This window comes from Aquila chrysaetos, chromosome 19, assembly GCF_900496995.4.
Source record: "Aquila chrysaetos chrysaetos chromosome 19, bAquChr1.4, whole genome shotgun sequence".
Lineage (NCBI taxonomy): Eukaryota > Metazoa > Chordata > Aves > Accipitriformes > Accipitridae > Aquila > Aquila chrysaetos.
Window position 1 is genome coordinate 10417198 of NC_044022.1, and position 22568 is coordinate 10439765.

Sequence of the window (22568 nt, forward strand, 5' to 3'; positions counted from 1 at the left end):
CAAAAATCAAAACCAAAACTGCAAGGTCAGATTCTTGTCCTAATCACTTCAATGTAAAATCAGATTACTTGTATCCTTCAATAGTTCCAGATTTTTATTTTGTGTACATGGAGCCCTAAATTCTAGAAATTTGAGGAGTGAAAAGACAAGCTAGATGAAACCTGCTGGGGAGAAAAGGAAACATCGGTGAACCACCTCCTTGCATTGGTGTCACGGGGAGCAACGTGATTTCAGAACGACATCCTAGCATTCATTTGTAAAGCTGCAAAGATTGATTAGGTCTATCATTAGAAGAGTTTCTGGATCGGTGCTTTCCTATCAGGAGAGCGTGGACCCCCACCCCAGTTCCTCCTTCACTTGCAAAATGCTTTTAGTGGTAAAGTGTGGGTCTGACCCCTTTTTTAAATGAATCTGCTGGGGTTGCTTTGTGGCTTTCAATAACATCTGATAGTGATGGAAAGTAAGATCCTGTACATTTGCTTTCAGGATAGTGCAATCCAGATTTGGGGTGGGTTTCTAATGCAAACCATTTCTCTGTACACACAGCTGCTGGACTGTTTCGGGATTCCTGTGCTGATGGCTTTGTCGTGGTTCATTCTCCGTGCAAGATACAGGCTGATCCATTTTCTTGCTGTTGCCGTCTGTTTGCTGGGTGTAGGAACAATGGTGGGTGCAGACATTTTGGCAGGGAGGCAGGACAGTGAAGGTAAGGAGCCCTTTATTGTGGGGGGGAAGAGCGGAGAGACGGTTCCCATGGTGGGCTAACTTGTAAAGGAGTAAGATGAGCAAATGCAGGGGGAGCGGATGTAGTTTTATTTTAAAAGAGAAGAGGAGAAGACATGCTGCTATTTGTATTTCTTGTCCAAGTAGATAGTGGCTGAGGAGATGCTGATTTTGTAGGGAGCTGTCGAATTTGCTTGTAGGTTTGGATTATTTCTTCCACCTTAAAAGAGAAACACTTGTGTTAAGCTTAAATTTTGCTGCTGTTCATCAGACCTGATGAAAGCCCTCATTCTTGAAAGCTTGTTCGCTTTTACTAATTATGTGAGATGGTCTAATAAAAGGTACTGCCTCTCCCTGCAAACCTTGTCTTGCGTACATGATATCAGCCTGCTGGCAGCCAGACTTCTCTGATTTGCAGTTTTCTATGAGCACAAGTAGCAAATAAAGTTACTCAGCAGCAGCTGACTTCTCTGAGTTATCTTTGGCAGACCCAACAGAAATGCTCCACATATCCCCAAGGCCCACAGGTCACAGCCTGGAAAGCAGGGGCTTACTGCGGGAGAGCAAGAGGAGACACGGGCAGGATGCTGGGATTCCTGGGACTTCTGGGAGAGAGGCTGGGCTCTGGGGACCAGGATCCAGCTGGGTGCAGATAAGGGCAGCTCTCGTCTTCTCTATGGCAGATACCTAAATCAACCTGTGTCATAGCGATCTTACTTTGAGTAAGACTTTTGAATTTTCAGACCCAGGGGGTATGCAGCAAGGTAAATTTCAGGGCATTGCCTTCATCAGGCAGCCTAGGGATAAGCCTGTTTGGCGTTATTTTGGGGCCTTGCTGTAGGTAAGACAAGACAAACTGAGGTTTAGCTTTAATGTTGTGTGGTACAAGTATCTAATCCTGAGAGAAAAACCTTCTTTCCCCGAGGCTTTAAGACAGTTGTGCTTTATTTGCTGACCTGGGTGTCCTTACTACTGCTTACCCTCATATTTTAGACATTTTTTTACTGATTGCCAACTGGCTCAGGGAATGAAATTTTAAATCAATTCAAGGATTTAAACAACAGTGATCCTCTTGCTATTTAGCTGATGCATAATGGCATTTACTTGACGAGTGATTGTATCGGAGGGAGTCCCATTTGCACAGTATAAATAAATCGTAGCAGGACACATGGTACCACCCGTCTGCAGTGCCTGCTTAAGACCTGTTGTAAACCTGAAGCTGAGTCCAGGTCCTGCTGAAATCAATAGACTGATTTTTAGCAAGACTTGAATCAGGCCTTACTGCAAAAGCAGGGGCAATATTCAGAAAGGCGGAGAGCTTCTCTAGCTGAGAGTTTTCTCAGGTCCCTGCAGTGCCTAAGGTCAGCAGAAGTAGAATTAGACCAGGCTATACAGCAGTGGCTTGGTCAGGATGGGATTTAAATGCCAGGTTTAGCTCATTCCAGGGTGAGGTGAGCAGGTAGCAGAGTCCGTGCTCAGACACCAAGCCACACGTCTGTACACACAGGAGATGTTTCCTTTCCCCTTATCCTGGAAGGTAGACATGTTAGAGATAAATTTGCTTGTCTTTTTAAGGAAAGTTAAAAAGTGTTTGCAGCATTACCCTTATTGTGGATTAATATTTCTGTACAGGTAGTGACGTGGTGATTGGAGATGTCTTAGTGCTTCTTGGTGCTTCTTTGTATGCCATTTCTAATGTGAGTGAGGAGTACATTGTGAAAAATCTGAGCAGAGTGGAGTTTCTAGGAATGGTGGGCTTGTTTGGGACTGTTATCAGCGGTCTACAGCTGTAAGGATCTAATATTTATTTTAAAACTAATTAAGAATTTCTACAGATGATTGCTTGTCTACCATGAAATGATGTTGTTGTTATTAAATTAATTCTGTGTTACATCTGCATTTGGCCTATATGGGAGTCCCTCCACTTGAATTTTATTTTTGTTGCTGATCAGCATTGTTTTATATCCTTTGTATTTGCACTACTCTTATTACAGCAATTCTAAAGCGAAATCCTGCATTGAACACATATGATACTTGGCTGTATTTTTGATTTTGTTGATCTTTACAAGGACACTCAGTATACTGAGGACTGTTCACAAGAATGTATTTCTTAATGGGTTTTCTCTGTGGAAAAGTTTAGGAGATAATTGTTAGGAGGTCTTCCATATTGAACTTCAGTTTAAAATGAAGCCATGTATACTCTTATAAATAAACACATTAGAGTAACAGACCACGTGCACTTAAGTCTGTCTAATGAATTTTATGTCCCTCATTTCTCATCATTACAGTTAATAATTTCCTTAAATGTTATATCAAGTAAAACTGATGAAAAAGGATGAAAAAGCCTGGGAAGTAAGCATAAGAATTAAAGTGCTCTTGACTGTCAGGCACTTTAATTTTCAAATTTTTTTTCATGCTTGTTAGATGTTGGAGTTAGTGTCATTCAATAAAATTTCAAACAAAAAATTAAGGGATTATAAATAAAAATATTTCCTAAATCTTTTGATAATTAATTTTTCTATTTGAATATGATTTTTTTCTTTTTTACTGTATTATATCTTTTCTCTAACTCTAGAGCCATTGTGGAACATAGGGAGATAATGAGAATTCAGTGGAACTGGAAAATTGGTATGTGTATGACAAAATGATGTGCATTTTTACAGAACACTGGAAAATGATAATCATTTAGACTTTGAATGCTGGGGTTTTAATTTTCTTTCTCTGGATATCTGGAAGGAGCATTCATATCATATTGTCACAAATTTATTTTCTGCAAACTTTGCAGCTCAGCAAAGAGATAAGGTTTGCAGGATTGAACATTAAAACCTTTGAGCTCAGGGGTTTTTTTACATATAACGTGAAATAATTTTTCAAAATAAATTGAAATAAGTAAAAATTAATCCTGTTTAATTACAGATGTGTTTGGTGTTGGAACATCACAAGAATATTTTTCTGTTGTCCTTCCTAAATAAAATACTGGAAAAATGGATTTTGTAACACATTTTTACCTCAACAGAACTGTGTGTATTAAGAAATGTGGCTCTAAATTTCTTCAGTCAGCTCTTAGGTTAAACTACAGTAATTTTTGCAATACAGAGTAGTCTTGGAAAAGAAGTATTTCTTCCATGTTTTTCTTAAATTTACACTCCCATATCTTTTAGGACACCTTATCCTAAAAGTTAAAAATGCATAGTTTTAAAGCATCTGAAGAATATCAGTGTTCTTTAAAGTCATTATTCCATGCCTTAGGAGTAAATTGTCGTCTTGTTTTACAGCATTACTGTTCACAGTCTTTGCCCTGTGTATGTTTGGGCTGTATAGCTTCATGCCAGTAGTGATTAAAGTTACCAGCGCAACCTCAGTCAACCTGGGTATTCTGACTGCGGATCTCTACAGTCTGTTCTTTGGGCTTTTCCTCTTTTTCTATAAGGTAAGTACCTTCATTCTTTCACTACAATTTCAGTTACGTTTTTACTCCAAAATTGTAAGTAAAGCATAATGTTCTTAAAAGCCTCTGAACAGTCATTCAGAGTTCACTTGTACATTTCTGCAGCTTGTATCGTTCATCGTTGGCAGATGTCGGTCAGGAGGAGTCATACTTAGTTAATTACGTAACATTGGCAGATAGTGATTTTCAAACGATTTCACACTTGATGGAATACGTTACGAGTTAATGTTAAGAGATAGTAAATAATTTCCCGAGGTGCTCAAATGGTAGAGTTCTTGCCGTGAGCCCTATGTGGAACCGTATGTTAGATCTGGTTCATCTCTCCACGTGTCCAAAGAGAAGGTTTGAATCTCCCTGTCCTGAAAGGTATTTGGTGTCTGAGAGAGGAGCAGTTTGGCTTGATTTCCAGAAATTAATATTTTCTTCTAGAAATTTAATCTGTTCATTACCAACGTCTTGGGATAAGAATCAAGCTCTTTCAGTGCTACTGCTAAGGAGAGACTAAAGGAACTGAAAAAAATGCACATAAATGTATTATTCTGTATGCTCTCCAAAAGGCAGTTATTTTTATTGAGCTGTAAAATATTTTTGGTAGTGTCTATTCAAGCTAAATTGCAGTGCTAAAAAGATTTCATTCCACCCTACACTTTTCATCCAGAATCATTCGTGGGAACCTAGTTCGCTATAGCAATTGGAGTAATTGAGTCAGTGGCTTGGTGACTGGAAAGGCTTAGTGAGAAGATTGTGAACTTTGCTTAAGAACTTAATTCATATTATTCCATGTGGTTGCTTTCTCTTCAGCATTATGAAGAGCCAGAAGCTATTAGGTCAGACTTGTTTGTGAAAAGGAAGGCCAATTTATTTTACAGCGTGGAGGTCTGGTAATGGTAAGGTCTGACAGCAGCTAGATTTTCCTTTCAAAGAGTCTCTTAGCTCAGCTTTCCTTCCTGTTTTGGGTTCCAAAATTTGCTCCAAGCTAGAAAGCTTCCATTAAAAATGAATGTAGGAAGTGAACCATACTTACATTCTAACAAATTAAAAAAATCCTTTCTAAGTCACTTTCAAACATGTATTTTGGGACCCAGGTAACTTAACTCAAGAAGTGATTATAAATTTATATTCATAATAGTAAAGAGGAAGAAGTAAGCAAGAGCTTTGGAAGGGATATAATAAACTTTTATTCTTCAGGATTTTTAGCTTATTTTGGGGAGAGGTTTTTCTGAGAGCAGATCATCCCTTAATTACTAACTGTGGGATATTCTGGTAGCAAAAAGGAAAAATGAATAAGAAAAGACATTGGGGTGGTATTATGAGAGAATTTCAGATACTTATTAAAATAGGAACTTGCATCTATGGTTAGAAACAATGAAGTAGCAAAAAGGGTAGCAGTAATAATGCTGCGTCTTTCGTGATCAGAGGATCTGAGATAGCTTAGGAATCAAGAAGTGAGAGCGCCTGATTTTGACACAGCTTTTAACATAATACTTAGCAGTAGATAATCTTATTAGCAAGTTAACCATATAGTTTCTTTACCTATGGGGCAAAGAAACCAGGCAGGACATTTCCTGGATTAAAAAGCATCCTGGACACAGGAATCTACAAACAAAAATGCAAGGAATCACTCTCTATTCCCCATTACCAGATAATATTTCACAGCAAGCCACTGAAGGTTTGGCTGGGCTGCAGAGCGGAGAGCGCCATGGAGAGCTCTGAACTGCTGTGCTCTGAGCCTGCTCTGAAACAGGAACAGCACAAACATACAGTGGCTACAGCAGGGACCGGACCCAGGAATTTATAAGGTTTTGACTTGTGCACGGTGTTTTGCTAATGCACTCCACTTTTCAGCCCCAACCATGTCTGTTTAAGGTGAAATGTGAATTTTGCATACCTGTTTTGATGAGATCTTTTTTTTTCTTTTACTCCATAATGAATCTTTGCTGTGCTTGTTCCTAATGAGCTCGTTATATAGATACCTGTGATCCCTCAAGAGATATTAAAAAAGGTCTCCAAATGCTTTTGTTGTATAAGCTCCTATGGAGGGGAGTATACTGCAAATACAGACACTAGATGGAGTTACAGTGCTCCAGTAACATTTAAAGTAGTCTTTAGGCTTGATAGTGAGGATGAGGATATAAGCTGCACAGGTATGACTGAAATCAGTGTCTAAAGCAATGAAGTTGCTGCAATATTTAAAATGAAAAAAAAAAAAAAAAAAAAAAGGAAAAAACAGGAAGAGACCACTGAGCCTTCCCAAAAATGAAAGAAAGAAAAAAAAAAAAAAAAAAAGAGAGAGAAAGAGCATAGGCCTGTTGGAGCAGCATGGTTAAGGTTCACCTGTGTCAATAGCTGCAAACACATAGGCAGGCTTTGAATCACAGCTACACTGCGACAGCTTTGGCATCCTGGCTCGGTGACTGTGTATCCACTCACGGAGGAATTCATTCTGAGCAGGGTCAGAGACACCTACTGCCTTGTACACACTGCGAGAGGGGGTCTGGCAGTTACTGTGACTACCCAGTCTCGCACATCCTTGCATACGAGCACATGTTCACTCATGGCCTTAGGTTGTGCTCCAGGGAAGTTGTGGCAGTGCCTTGGTACAGACCCAAGCTCTGCCCATTTGATGGGAGTGGGTCAGTCAGGGGTAGGACCACGGGCACTGCTGCCGCCTCCATCAGGACACCTTCAGAGCCTGGTGCTTCCTCCTGTGCAGAGTGAACGCTTGAGTCTGAGCTCCTCCAGGCAAACAGCCTGCAAGGCGAGGAGGGAGGGCACGTATTGCAAGGCCACTGTGTTTCAGTCTGCTTTTCCTTTTGCATGGTGCTGTCCAAGGGTTTCCAAGCCAAGTGACTGCCAGCTAGGAGTTGCAGTGCCTTAACTGTAGATGCCTCAGTCTTTTTTGGATCAGAGTCCACTGTCCAGGTCCTACCATTCATTTCATCCAGCTCTGCTGCTTGATAAACTAGAACATATTTTTCAAGGACATCTAAGAAAGCCTGGGAGGTTAGGGAATATTGACAGTGGGATGTAGGATGTGCTATGTCCTTCATCCTACTGTTTAATCAGTGTGGTTTGGCAAAGGCAGTGCGGAGGATTTTAACAAGTCTGCTGAAAAAGTGTTCCTGGCTCTGATAACTTGAACACTTTGTATTATTGAATCTGGTGTTATGAAGTAAGCATTTATTTTTCTGTCAAGGTGGATGAATCTCGGCAATTGTTGGACTTTTAACAGGCAAGTGAATGATAGTGAATCAAATGCCTGATGTACCTCAGCAGTTCATACTCTTACCTCACACCTCTCTTAACAGAGCACAAATGCTGATCTTGTAAAAGGAGCCCCAGTCTCCCTCTCTTCAAGGACTTGCTGGGTGTAGAGAGCAAACTGGTTTTGGTCCAATAATAACATTTATCTAGCCTTGCAGATGGTTAAGAGAGCTGTGCAGAGAACCAGCTGCTGTGGTGACTTGCAGTAGGACAGAGAGATTCATCTCTTGCCAGGACCAATATTTGGCTGTGCTGAAACAAAATTCTCTTAGGGATACAGTGTTTCAGCAGCATTCACATGTGTAAACAGCTATCCTTCAGTACCACCATGTTTAAAGCCATTTGTTCTCTCTGTTAAGATTCTTGTATGTAGACCTAAGGAAATTCCCTGTCCAACAGTGTTGAGGATGAGATGCAGAGAAAACCAGCTAGCAGCCTGAGTCTATCAGTGAATGGAGCTGTTGAATTTTGATTTTCAGACCTGAATACAGATTGTGGTGATAATACTCATTAAAATAATTTTAAAAAGGAAGGATGGCTTTCACATTCTTAAAACAAGGCAGCATTGACTGTTTTAAGATAAGACTTGATGCATCTCTTTCTTTCCTCTGCCAGTTTTCAGGTCTTTATATCCTGTCCTTCGTTATCATCATGGTGGGCTTCATCTTGTATTGCTCCACTCCAACTCGGACAGCAGAACCCACTGCCTTGCCACAGCCTGGCAGCACTGGCTTGGACAACGCTGCACTAAAGCTCGAGGAGAATGACAGTGAAACTCCAGCCATAACTGTACAGTTCACAAGAGGAGAAGCTGTGGTGGTCAGCACTGATTAAAGAAATGGCAACGTTTCAACATAGAGCTTTTTTTTTATTTTACTGCCAAATTTCCCTCAAATATTAATCTGGAGAATTGTTCTACTGCCAAGGCATATGTCATGCTGCGCTGGTTTTAGTGCACTGGATAGACTTTTAAGGCCAGCTCCTCAATCAGTGAAACTGTATTGATTTACCCTTGAAGAAAATCTGGCCCTTAGAAGAAGACAGAGTAGTATTTATGTGGAGTCTCTGGAAAGTGAGAGACACTTCTTTTTAAATGCTTAATTAACTTAACAGCAAATGCCTGGGGGGGGAAACTAAGCCAAAGCAAGCTCCCAGGTCACTAAGTGGAGCAAATATGTTTTATATTGCATTAGGGACCTAAATGTGCAAGATGCTATCTGAGGGCTCCATGGTTCCCACACCTCAGTGCTGAGTACCCTCAAATAGGATCATGCAAAAGCCAGTCAGCTTCTCATGGGATCTAGTTCTGCAAGCCATATTACATACATACACCTTCCATGTGCTGATGGACTTACTCCTCCACTGGAGGATTTGCTTCTTACATTGCACGTAGATGTTCATCTCTTCATATTGCTGCACTCCCTGTCGCATCTGGGTCTGCTACAAGTATTTTATTTTGAATTTTGCTGGTAAGGGAAGTTTGAATATGTGTTTTTATAATCCCTTCTTTTTCTGTCAGTGGCCTGTTGTTTGGTGCATTCCCACTAGGTGGAGGAGACAAAGTGAGGCCCTTGCTCAGTTCCGTAAGAACTGGACGTTTTTTCTACATCAGACAGCTAAAGGGTTTGAAGTGAAGCTCACTTCTCAGTGAATTTCTCTCTGAAATGGGACACATTTCTGCATAAAGAGTTGAATACAATTGGCATTTCATAAAAAATTGAAGCATCTTAGCCAATCCTCATGGCAACAATAATGACATAATCTCCAAAAGGTTAAGTGCTTTCAGTAGATTCATTGGCAGTTTTCCTCCCCCTCTTTCTATTTACAGTAAATGATTAAAAAAATACGAGGCTGCGGTTTTAACATCAGTAAAACCATACTGGGATTTTATTTTATTTTATTTTTTTGTACAAGCCTTCATAGCTCTAGGTGTATGAAGCAACAAAATAATAAAGTTTTCAGCAGCTGAAGAGCTGGCTCTTGGTTTGTTTATTTTTTTTAAGCTAGAATTTCTTTATTGCTCAAAATTATATTAATTAATTTTACTGACCAAATGATTCTTTTAATGGCTGAGCTTTGCCGTAAGAAGTAAATAATACATTTTTCTGAAGATATTGGTGATCAAATGACACGGCTGGTTTTGTGTACTTCTGGTATAGTTTATATTCAAGCAAAATAATTCAGCAAAAATCTTACCTGACTTTTAGTGATAGCAAAACAAACGTTCAGCAGATACTGCAGCAATGAACATTGCCTTTTCACTGCGTAGTTCATGCACGGAAGGGTGAAGAGGTGCTGTTGTTTTATGCAGAGCTATTTGGGCCCAGTTGTCCTTTGCTTTACCACTGGAGTAAGATTCAGGTCACAGATTAAGACACCTAAACTGGTGCATCTGTAGACATCTGTACATCTAAAGCTGAACGAACAAGCAGCTGGAGACCAGGTGGGGTAAGGAACTCTGATGGCAGTAGATGCTTAAGAGAAGCCATCTGGATGAAGTTGTTGTTCTCCATGCCAAATCTGAGTGGCCTACAACCTGGAGCTGAGTCCCACTCACTGTTAGCTGTGTGAATAGTTAACTGTGAGTGGTAACGAAGCAAACAGCAAGCAAACCTATAGGTCTATAGGTGAATGTTCCAGAACTCTGCACCTATTGGTGCATGATGGGATTCAGCTCCTAAATGTAGCTAGTTACGTGTTTTATGCAAAAAAGTCACTGAGGTCCTGTCTAAAGTGCCTCTCTGGGGGGCATGATTCAGTTGCCTTGTTGTCAGCTGAGACACCCTGTGGAGTCTGTGGCATCTCTAGGGGCTGGCAGACAGGACCCAGGATCTAGAGGAGACATGTGACCTGGAGCAGATTGTGGAAGCCAGATGAGGTGTCCTAGGATCTCTGAAATGGCACTGCAGCCTGTGGTTGAGACACTCAACACTTTCTTGATGACCACGTGGGGCCATATGCGATTACTTTAGATGCTTAACCTTTACACAGCTAAAATTGGATGAGATGAATCCCAGATGAAGCTTATGGCCCAGCCTGCAGTATGTTCCTTCTGTGGTCGCTGGGTGGCATTTCAGCACCTCTGTGGTGGTTGCTACAACAGCTAGCTGTGTGTGTCCAGTGGTTGAGAGCGCTCTTTGGTGTGCCTGCATGTCCCATATGTGGTGCAGCATGAAAATCAGTCTCATTTTATGCACCTCAGGAAAAATAGCAGGGCCCTTTGCACAGATGGTGACTGTGAATCGCTGTGCAATGAAGAGAAAGCACAAGGCAGCAGCTGGAGTTGCAATAGAAGCACAATGGAAAGTGTGGTCAATCAAAGGCTGGTGTCAGTGGGTAAAAGCTTTACCTTGGCAAATGGGAAAAGTAAAGGTAAGTTAGCTCCTAAGTTCATAGCATCCCTTCTGATAGTTCCCATCGAGAGAAAAGCGGGGGCGGGGGGGAGTTTCCTTTGTGCCAAAGCAAGGAATAAATGGGGATGCTTGGCCCACCAGCTTGCTAAAGTTGTAGCAGCTCCACCAGAGGATGCTGCTTTGCTGGTGTCGCGTAGTGCTGGCATGAACAGGAGGGGACATGGCAGTTTCCCCAGGGACAACTCTGGAGGTTTTACATTAGCACCAACTAACACAAGCTCTTACAGCGCATTTGGGGTGGACCAAGTGGGGTGAGGCATCTGCGGTGGTGCCGATCTGGAGCGACCTGTGCCTGGATGAGGGAAGAGGTGACAGCCTGAAAGGCGTTTGGAAGGGGCAGAACAAATGCTGAAGGCAGGGACCCGAGTCAGCGAGCAACTGAAAGAAACGACTAAAAAGAGAAGACATCTTATGGCTCTATGCATGAGTTGAGGCTGTTTTGAAGAGAAACTGCTGGTGTGAGTAGGAAGCTTTGGGGAAATCCTGTTTATTGATGAAGAAGGCACTGAATCCTGTTGTCCTGAAAACAGTGGATCCTCTGCTTCCTGCCAGGGTCCCTCCAGCTGCCATGCTCCCACGGCAGGTCCCACTGTGGGGCCATGCCTCCCCTACCTATACCTGCTCTCCCCTGGGCCAGAGCATAACTCCCGGGCATCTGGAGAGGAGCCTGCCCCTGCCCTGCTCACAGGAGGAATGTTAGGGGTGTTTTTGCAGCTATCTTCAGAGGTTACTTAACCCAAAAACACTTTTTAGTGAGATTTCCATGTGAGAGAGAGAAATCACATTTACCTGTTTGGCATGTTTTAAACCCAACTTGCTGGTCTTTTTCTCATTGCTGAGTTCTGGTGGGGTTGCTTCACTCATTTCAAATGAGCAATGAAGTAAATGGTAGAACATGTATTGGAAAACGTCAGGAGAACTTATGAACTTTACTGTGCTGAAAAATAAAAGCGCATCTGGTTGAAATGTTAATCTACAATATTGCTTTGCTAGGGCAATAATCTTGCTAAATTAGATAACCACTAGCTGTTGCCTATTTGTCTGGGGCAGAAAATGCTACAGCTGTCCAAGCTTGAGGAATAGCAGTTATCCCACCTTATGAATCTGAATTAAAGTAAGGATTAGATCTTGGTTATGTGTTAAGAAATAGTGTATCCTTGGCAATGTTTTCTGAGAATTTGTAGATGTATTATTTAGGGGTTACATTTTTGAGGGATTGTGAAAGGAAATGGATCACCCCTTGGATCTTCTGGTAGGTGATTATTGCAGGAACTGAAGGTTTTCTGCTGCTTAAACCCATCGGCATCAACAGGCTGTGTTTGAAGGTTATTAACTCTTCATTGCAGCAGAATCAAGGGAGAAGGACCTACATTTGGTTATTGAAGTCTGGGTGCCATTAAATTTGTAGTGCAAATGCAAAGACGTTTTGATTAGGTGGTTATCCCATACTGTCACTACAACAGGACAAAGATCATGCTTGTTGTAGTATGTTATATTTCTAAATATGGTATTATTTCCAGGCTTGTATTTATTTTAATTTTAATTTGGATACTCAGTGTGCTCCCATGTAGAATGCACCCTTTGAGGGGGGGATGGTATTTTATTTTATTCTCTATAATTAGTGGTATGATCAGTGGTAACATAATGCAGGTTTTATCTGAAAGTACATAGAAGCGTGTATTGACTCAGACTTTAGCTGGTCTTCAAAACGCAGGACCATCTTGTGGCGTGTGAGTGCACAGGCAGTAGCTAATCTTCTCAATATATAGACCACTGAAATCAAAATTGTGTAAAATGCATGTGAGATTACAAGCACAGCCTATTAACTATGGATTTGTTCTTCTAAGGCTTTTAAAATATGACTATAATAGTAGATTGTAATCTGATTTGAGCAAATTGGGCTGGACAGGACTTCTGCTGAGCCACAAGGAGAGGGGAGCCGTGCAGGGCAGTGTGCCAGCTCAGATTCCCCATCACTTACACTGGGACAGCTTAGTGATTTGGGAGACTTATATTCTGAACTGAGAACTTTAAAACTCTGTTTCACAGACACAGGCTGTGATTTAACTTCATAAGCTGTGATTTAACTTCATACAAAAGATTTTCATGCCACATTGTCCGTAGCTAATGTTAGGATGTGTATTAATGCCACCAAGAAGGTCTGGAAGGTCTTTCAAGCTTTCAGCGAGGACAAGGTTGATATTTTTTGTCAATCCTTCTGTCAATGACCCCATGACCTTGCCATCTCCATGATGCAAGGCTCTCATTTCCGTCCCTGTGACCCTGCTGGATGCAGGGGGCTCCTCCGGCATCCTGGGAGGGTGGCCAGTCACACACTGAGCGTTATCACACCTGGTGTCCTACCCTTCCTCACCCTAAATTCCTACTCCTGTCCCTGTGGAGTGGCTACCTGGGCGAAGAGGAGGCAAAGCTGATTTGCAGAAGGGCTCTGCATCACAAGCCAGCACTGCAGTGCGGTCCAGGCTCTGGACAGAAGAGGCACTTGAAGCCTGGCCTGGCAAAGCCCTAAGCATGGGATGCTGGTCCCCTGAACCTGCTCTGTGTGGGATAGGGGCCAGATATGCCACCCCTACTCGCTGTCTGTCCCATGAATCGGAAGGAAGTAGGTGCAGGTTCTTTAAGAAAGATGCATCACTTCAGAGCACAAGTGACACATGTGTTGGTCCCCGGGGAAACAAATGCTCAGTTAATGAATCACATATGCCAGATTATCTGGTACCTCTGAGACAAGGTGCATAGATATCCTTTTAACATTGGAATAAGCTGGAGAAAAATCCAGCTGTCACTTGCGTTAAACCCAAGTATCCAAATAAAAATGTGTGACATGCAGCCTCCCTCCAATGTTTGGTTACAGGACATCAAAAATTATCTGGCATCAGAATGTCATGGTGTGTTGAAAAAAGAAAAAAATCAGTGCGGCAGTAATTGAGTGGTGACATTATCTGTGCTAGAGTTTGAGGGAGAGGATGAACTTTTGGATATCAGCTATTTTAAGATTTTTGGCCTTTCCTGAGTCACACATACTCAGTTCTATATGATGCGATGTTTGGGACAAGCATATCAGTTCTTGTCAGCACCATTCATTCACACTTTATAGATTGTGGGATATTTCATTGCTATACATATCTGTCTTGTAAATATCTATTTCAATCAATTTAGGAAGTTTGACAGAGAGAAGCTGCACAAGCTACATGATCAATCATGAACAATTTTGAGCAAGCAGACACAGGTTCCTAAAAATGCAAAATGAAGGATCCTGGTCTTTCACCAAAATACAGCCTATTGGCAGTTTAAGTGTTAGACCTGATGAGAATCTGATGAGCTGTGATGTTACAGCATTTAACTTTTAACTGGAGGCTACACCTAAACCTACACTCATTGGACAAACAGCATCTGAGGTGTTGGAGTCTCACCTTCCTGAGCTCTCTCTTTGCAGTCGTTGAAGGGAGCAATTCGGCTCTACCTTGGAGATGCCAATATTTGTTTATTGGGATTTCTTGTTTTGGGTGCTGTCCTGGTTTCAGCTGGGATAGACTTAATTGTCTTCCTAGTAGCTGGTACAGTGCTATGTTTTGAGTTCAGTATGCAAGAATGTTGATAACACTGATGTTTTCAGTTGTTGCTAAGTAGTGTTTAGTCTAAAGTCAAGGATTTTTCAGCTTCTCATCCCCAGCCAGCGAGAAAGCTGGAGGGGCACAAGAAGTTGGCACAGGACAGAGCCAGGGCAGCTGACCCAAGCTGGCCAACAGGGTATTCCATACCATGGGACGTCCCATCTAGTATAGAAACTGGGGGGAGTGGGGGCAGGGGGAGTCACTGCTCGGGGACTAACTGGGTGTTGATCGGTGGGTGGTGAGCAATTGTACTGTGCATCATTTGTACGTTCCAATCCCTTTATTATTGCTGTTGTCATTTTATTAGTGTTATCATTATCATTATTGTTTTTTTCTTTTCTGTTCTGTTAAGCCATTCTTATCTCAACCCACGAGTTTTACTTCTTTTCCCAATTTTCTCCCCCATCCCTCTGGGTGGGGGGGGAGTGAGTGAGCGGCTGCGTGGTGCTTAGTTGCTGACTGGGGTTAAACCATGACAGGTGCCTAGTTTTAGGTGGAACCAAGCCAAGTCTAGAGATCCCAGCCAAACACAATGCCCCATTCTTGTAGACATTGGTGTCTGTAGTAAGGGGCTATCCAAGCTGGAAGTTTTACAATTTATGTGAGAGATGAAAGAGGCATAGAGAGATTGGCTTAACAGCAAGCCCATAGCTGGTTCAACAAGATTTGTGTGCAGTGGTATCCAAAGTGTGCATCCTTCACTCCTCTCCAGATACAATTTAATTTTTCTCTTGTATAAGAGCATTCAAGACTGAAAATTACAGATTTTACAGAAAAGAACCAGAAGGAAAAATCTCATTTCTTGTACAATACAGGTCAACACATTGCATCCGATTGCTCAGAATCAAATGTGTAGGTTTTAGTTAAGTTGCAGCATCTCTTTAAAATCTTGACATTAAATTCCCAAAGCAATATCAAATTCATCTCTTCTGGAAGTAGGTGAATTGATTTTTTTCATGAGCTGGCTCTTGGATATATAAAGGGCAAGGGGAGAAAGTTACAGTTCTCAGAGCTCTCTGAGAGTACACAGCTTCCAAGAGCAGGTTCCCATGCCCTTCAAAACTGATGTTATTTTTGTTAAGCTACCAGCTGGGAACAGTTATGATATTTTCATCTTAAATGTATGGCCTGGGGGTCAGTATCACCAAACTCAAGTGCATGACATCACCCTATTCAAAATAAACTGTATTTCACCAGCTCATCACCAGCTGGTCTCCCTAGCTGTCAATACCATGAGCACAGCTTGTGCAGCAAGGCAAAAAGATAACTGGGACTACAGGTGAAAGGTGTGTTTTGTTCTCATAAATCACAGTGTCAGAGTATCCAGAGTACTCCAAAAGAACAGGCAATGTATACTGAAACTACATTACAGACAACTTCCAAAGAAGGCGTTAAAGAAGATGGCTAAAAAAGTTAGAGACATATTATTATTGTACAAAATTAAATTTTCATGTTTATTTAAGAATGTTAAGAAGTTTTTATAGAAATACCAAAGTTTATTATGTACTGATGGCTGGAAACAGTGCAATATCTCCAGAAGTACAGTTCACTAAAAGTTTATGTAAACAGCAGCTAGTGATGGTGGTTGCAATTCTTTAGGAATATTCTTGATGCTACAGCAGTCCAGGGTCATGTTGCACCATCTATTGACGCTGTACCTAGTTAATTAGCAACAGCACTCTAATAAGCAAAAGTGCAGTGCCCACAACACAACAGTGTAACTCAGTAAATGCATGACCTGGGGGTGATTGGAATTAGGGTAAACAAGGCAGGAAGAGGACTGCACAAGAGTATGGCTGCTTGCCAGTAGTCCAGAAAAGATTGGTTTTGCTTTAACTCATTATTACTCTTTAATAAACCTGATAGCTCATCCATACACAGATCTCTGTAACAAAATGGGGAATGTTTTAGGTTTTAGCCTCAAACTATTGAGCCAATAAAACACCCCCTCCTTGAAAAACTAACTAAAACCATGACAAAAATTCAAACTGACTGAAAAAGCTTGCTCAGGGTGGAAGGAAGTAAGCAACCTCAAGCAAGCCAGCACTTCATGTTCTGATGATAGTATGTGTGTGTGCATAATATTTGTGCCCTTGAAAAATCAGTGAATACTTAAAAACCCGTACATGTACAGGACATTACTGGTGTTCTTGCTTTGCTGTATTGTTTACAGTGCAGCTCCTTCAAATCAGTTGTGAGGAGACTGTGATGCTCCTTGAAGCTCAAAAATCCTTGTAATTTGTCTCCCTCTGCCATTAGTGTAAGTGCCTGTTGGACTTCCCTGAAGAAATTACTTTCATTTAATAAAGTTTACACATTGCATGTGTTAAAAAAAGAAATCCTGCTGGGTAATCCTATCTCTTGTAACATCTGTAAATTAATTTGTTTCTTGAAAGCAAGAATGATTTATAACTCAGAACAAAGCTAAAGTAGCATGACTAAATTAAGAGGAGCATTCAGGCAGCTGGAATGCAATTACAGCATAAATGCACATGCCGTGTTAATGCGATATTAAGGTTATGAATTTAGTGAAAGAGGAATCAGTGTGCACAAAGATATAGTTCCTTCCTTCCTACAGTGTTTGTCTAGTCGTGCTAACATGACAAATGTCTGCATTAGCTAGATACAATCTGAGGACTACCTATGGATTTCATGTATGCAGACGGGAGATGCCATGTTATCTCTGTGTGGCACCAGCTCATGGATGGCGACACATGCTGTGCACTGTCCGAGAGATTTTGCTCTTATTCTGGTTGTTTTCCTTGGTCTAAGGGAGGCATTTGGCAGGAAGCGCGTAGTTGCTGTGTTTGCACAGAAACACGGGGAGGCAGGACAGGGTGTCAGGCACCTCTCACCCACCCCTAACCCTTGCAGGAGCTGCTGTGGAACTTCCCCTGGGGCAGTGGGGAGGAACTGCAGGGTCCTGGCCCTCAGCTGGCATGCATTGCAGCTGGGGTGGTTTTCTCAGGATCTCAATTTCCAGTGGAGCATCATCTGCCAAAAGTGGATGTCCCTTGGTCTCTGCAAAGAGCATCCACTGGGAAACAGAGCTGTTATGGGCCCTCCAGCAACATTGGTCTGTGCTTGCGAGGACAGGGTGAAGGTACAGGGCCCCAGATAATCTTAACTGCAGTGAAACCTGGGTCCAGGCTGACATTCTGGGGCCCACTTTGAAATACACAGGTGATAAGTTTTCCTGGAAGGGATTTGCAGCAGGGGATGAGGAACACATGGCAGGATTCGGAGCCACTTTCAGCCCTCCATACTGGTGAAGACCTTGTACAGATGCAAGGTGCAGGGTTGCTATGTAAATCTGGGAGGCATTGACTCAGGATGCAAAACATTGTATGAGACACGTTCTTGCAGAGCCAGGTCACTGGCACAACGTTATGGCTGTGTCCATACTGGTAAATAAAAGAGGCTGTTTTCTGGCCCCTAAGCCAAGGCTGCAGGTTCAACCACAGCTGAGGTCTTGCTTCTGCAAAGAGGAAGGCATTCCCAGCTTCACCACAACTAATACGTAGAGGGGTCTGAGAAACACCAATACGAAACAATATGAAACAATACAAGAACAATACGAAATTTAACATATGCCTTGTATTTGTTTTCTTTATCCTTCTGTTTTTCTTGCTATATGTATATTTCTCCACTTTTCTTGCCCAAATAATGTAAAAATCAGCTTCTTTGGCAGGTTGGTCTAGCAGAAAGGAGAAGGGAGCAGGAACAAAAGGAACCCTGCACTGAGGCATGCTTCTTCACACACAGACTTGCAGTAACTGTTTTTCTGAGAAACTGTGAAACATCATGTAATTTGGCTGGCACTCATACTCTGGTCTCCTGGAGCAGTGTGGAGGGCAGCCTGCCTAAGGCAGGGTGCTGGGGGGGGGAATGGCAGTACGTCCCTGGGTCTTCACCAAAACCTGAGAAAAGCTCTCTGAATGGGAATGGCAGCAGTTGGAGGAGACTCTCCATTGGGTGAGCCCTTCGGCCATTTCAGCACAGCACACAGCATTCACGGCCACACTGCTGTGCCTACAGACCCCATTTTCCAATGGGCTCTGTGGAAATCCCTGGTGGTTCTAAGATGTTGGTTGTTATTTTAGGGGTTTCTTTAGTTGCAGAGTCTGAAAAGGTGTGAAGGGTGAGTCAGAGTCCACCAGCAGAATCGTTTTCTCTCCTGAAACTGAGGATGCATCTCACAGGCCCTGGCAGGTGGCCTGGGGGTCTGTCTGATGGGTGAAGTGCCTCAGGAGGGTGCTGAGAGGCCGCAGAGGGCAGCAGGAGCCCAGCCCGGTGCAGCCTCGCTCATGCTGCCCACTTGGAGTGGCCCTTGCCAGGAATCACGTACCCATTTGGTTTCAGCAGAGGCTGACTGATTCAATCCCAAGAGACTATCTGGGAGGGAAATGACCTTTTAGCAACATGGATGATCAGGACAGCAGGATCCAGTGAGGAAGCTAAAATATTCAAGACCCATTGACAGTCCCTGTGTGCAGGTGGTGTGACACAGCTCATGTCCCTGCAGCTACACTCCCTTTCTTAAAGCTGGGGCCTCAGGGATCTACCTTCCAAGACAAGCTGCTGGTCAGCGCTGGTCTTCCCCGAATTTGTCTATGGAAGTCCAGCCAGCAGAGGCCATGATACGCCAGCCTTTATTTTATTTTCTATGTTTCATCCAGTGAAAGCTGTGGCAGAAGTTAGCTGCACCATTGGATAGCTTAGGCGATGTCAATGGGGGAGGACCCAGCAATTCTTCCATGTCCTCAGGTCTGGATGCACAACATGATCCTGTTGTGACACCGATTCAGGAGACCAAGCCGGGGTAAATGTACCAGGCTCACCTTACTCATGCTCCAGGTTCCTTTTGTAATGTTCTTTGCTCCCCTCTGCCTCATGCTCCAGGTTCCTTTTGTAATGTGCTTTGCTCCCCTCTGCTGTGTGCTTTCTGCAACGAATCATTTGGGCGCCAGGAATCTGCATGTACTTCATCCAGGAACAACCAGTGACAAGTGTTAGTGCAAACTTCATTAATGCCAGTGTGATGACAGTCTCTTAAATGTCAAGCCCATGCGCATGCCTGGACCCTGCTTTCTTTCAGCAAGGTCTATTTTTGTTAGAAGTCAGCCCGTGAATTTGCAGAGCACACACTCTTCATCTCTTAATGCTGCTCTGCAAAGTCAGTGTTGTCCACCGTGATAGGCTGCAGTGTTTGGGATGAGGGAGAAACGAGTCGCCCAGAGGAGTGAGTGAGGCACTTCAGAAGCTTCAGTGAGCTACTATGACTGTTGTTAATAAAACATAAAATGTTGCATCAAACACCCATCTCGGTTTTCTGTAGGTGGTTTCAAAACTTGTAATTTCAGGGTGTCTGTTGTCTCTCATCTACAGTTCCTCCACAGATGTTTTGATCGCTTTTGAATGACTGCTGGGAAAAAGATACTGCATCGAGGGAAGGGAATGATTTATCCAAGCATGAAAGACATTTCAAAAGACAAATGTCCCAACCCAGGCTGTTAACCTTAAGACTCCAGCATGAGGACTATGGTCTGCTGAGAGCTAGCAATGTTTTTTGTAAAGAAAAGGACCTTCCATTTCAGTATCGAACAAGGAGAATTGAAGAACTTCTACCCTTTCTTTCTGCAAAAGAGTACAACCGCCTTTTAGTAGCATTATCAGGCTGCTGGCAGAACTGAGTCAGGTTTGTAACAAACTGAATTAAGATTGTTTTAAAGACCTGCATTTTGCTTTTTAATTTGCTGGTAGAGTTACGAAGTTTTCCACAGGGACTGTCTCAATTTGCCCCAGGTCATTTAACCGCCATTCAGTTAGCAGAAGTGATGGATCAGAGAAATTTCATTAAAATGATCCAATATTCAGTTTTGATTATAATTTGGGGGTGCTGCATGTTGAGTTACTCATTACTGGATCAGCCTTTAGCCTCAAAGAAGAGCTTTTCTGAGGATTGTGCCCCATGTCCTCCAGACAGAGCTGATGGATTTGTGTCCGTGAGGTACCGACCACGTACCAAAACCAAGACTGTTCGTGGCCTTAAAGGTCAGTGCAGGACAGGTGCTGACCTGTGACCAAATCCTCTATGCTCTTCCCTTAAAAAAGGGAAGAGAGAGCAGGTGACAGCTGCCCATCTAATTTCTCCCAGTAAGGGATTGTCCTATGGATGCTTTTGCTGGATTAATTTTGATCACATTCCAGGTTTGATTGATTAATGCTGGCTAAAATGCACTTGTATGCATTGGTCGCCCCTTTCTGCAATCAACCACAGCAAGGTTAGTCCTGCCCAACTATGGACATGTCCCTCTGCAGTGGCTCCTGGCAGCATGGTCTGGCAGGTGCAGTGCAGTCCTGAGCAGCCCTGTGGGCCCCAGGAATGAGGGTCGTGGGCATGGTGCCCACCCCCGGCCTCACCGCCTTCCCCCTCTGCTGCTGAAGGCCGCACAGATGAGGGTTGTTTGCAAGGATGCTCTGGTATGATGGGGCAATTTGGAGTCACCTGAGCAAGAGCTATGGCAGCTAGGGCTGGGGATGTGCCCTGCGTAGGCAGGCTTGAGGCTCGCTGACATCCCAGCATGGACACAGTGCTGTTGAACACCTGACCATCCTGTCACTGAGATGTAATCCTGCGTGCTTCAGGGATGCAAAGCTAATTAAAACCCCTTCTCATTCTCTTTGTTATGAAGCATACACACTCCCGTGCATGCTCTGATGCTTGCGACGAGAGCCTCACCACCAGCAAAGCCTTGCAACTGTGTCTGCACAAGCTCGTGTGGTTGCAGCTCTGCCCAGCCCACAGCAGCCTTCAATCTGGCACACCATCAAGATGCTGCGGAGTTGTGTCCTTCTGGGACTTCTTCCCATCCAATTAAGCTTCTGTGTGCTGTGATCTCTGTCTCAGTAGTAAGTTGATCCTCTGGCAGGGTATTCAGTCAGAAATTAATTAGTGGGAGCAAAATGTTGTGAATACATAGAGTGTTAAGTTTTTATTCTAATAACCTAGTTAATAGTTTTGCTTCTTCAAGCAAAGAGGGGAAGTAGTGTGAATTCCAGGACTTTGATCAGGTGGTGACATTTTGATGCTAAGTTGCTAAAATAAGAATCTAGACCAATAGTGTTACACAAAAGCGTTTGAAAGTACTTTGGTAGTTTTGAAAGTGCCCTTTGTGGAAGATGGACCAGGCACTCAGGAAAAGGTCTGTGCCCCAACATGACACCACCAAAGATTGGTGCTGTATGAGGTGGGGAGGAAGCTGTGCATGTCCTTCTTTATGGAGATAAATGGATTGAGCTACGAAGCACTTAAGACTTTGATTATTCTGCTTAGGATCTGTCATGAGTGGCGGCTCTTGGGAATCTCAGCGATGCAGGCAGGACCATAATTCAGGGCAGGCTGCAGGAGAACACCCACTCTAACACCACTGCTCCTTGCTCTGCTATTCCTGCCCAGAAGAGGCAGAACATGCCCCAGAAAACCGCATTTCTGCTCCAAGGTCTAGCAACATTTCAGTTTCATCTGCTTATTCTTTTCATTCATCTTCTCCGAAAATGCATGTAGACTTTATCTACTTATTACAGGTCTTCACCATCTGCCAGTGACATTCAATATTCTCTTTTTATTTTGAAATGGCCTAATTGACTCGAGGTCATGTTGCAATGACAGGTCTGCAGGCAAACCTTGCTCTGAGCGTCTGATGAAGCCATGGGAGTCAACAGAAGCACTTCCTTCTCATTTTCAAATGGAGAGAGCACATTCCTAGGAGGGAATAATAAGTTTGACCATTTACACTTGTACTTATGTGAACCTATTTAACATAAACACCAGAGCAGGCAAGCTCCAGCATACGAATGCACTGCAGTTGTGCGTAGTGCTGGGATCTACGCTCAGCAGATAATAACACAAACAACAGCTTCCTGCATTCAGTACAACAGATTAGCAATGCTCATCTGCAGGTTTACTGCAGTAACAGGAGGTGATTTAATGCTGGCATTTTGAAAGTGGTTATTTTACTGTGGTGGCACAAAGGTAAGGGTGTGGGAGATGCATTTCCACATCTGGGACTCTACTTATAAGCT

The 22568-nt window shown here is 42.9% G+C and overlaps 1 protein-coding gene across 4 annotated transcripts in view; it reads left to right on the forward strand.

Moving 5' to 3' along the window:
* Nucleotides 1-20026, forward strand: part of SLC35F2 (solute carrier family 35 member F2) — a 32269-nt gene extending 12243 nt beyond the window's left edge. For 2 of the 4 annotated variants that reach the window (XM_030043130.2, XM_030043131.2), the window contains exons 4-8: nucleotides 547-706; nucleotides 2356-2512; nucleotides 3299-3351; nucleotides 3999-4153; nucleotides 8051-9405. In XM_030043130.2, the coding sequence (XP_029898990.1) occupies nucleotides 547-706; nucleotides 2356-2512; nucleotides 3299-3351; nucleotides 3999-4153; nucleotides 8051-8269 (744 nt within the window). In that variant the 3' untranslated portion in view covers nucleotides 8270-9405. Of the gene's footprint in view, nucleotides 1-546; nucleotides 707-2355; nucleotides 2513-3298; nucleotides 3352-3998; nucleotides 4154-8050; nucleotides 9406-19871 lie in introns of those variants that run through there. The other 2 variants (XM_030043132.2, XM_030043133.2) reach the window with 2 other exon arrangements.
* Nucleotides 20027-22568: the final 2542 nt, after the last annotated feature.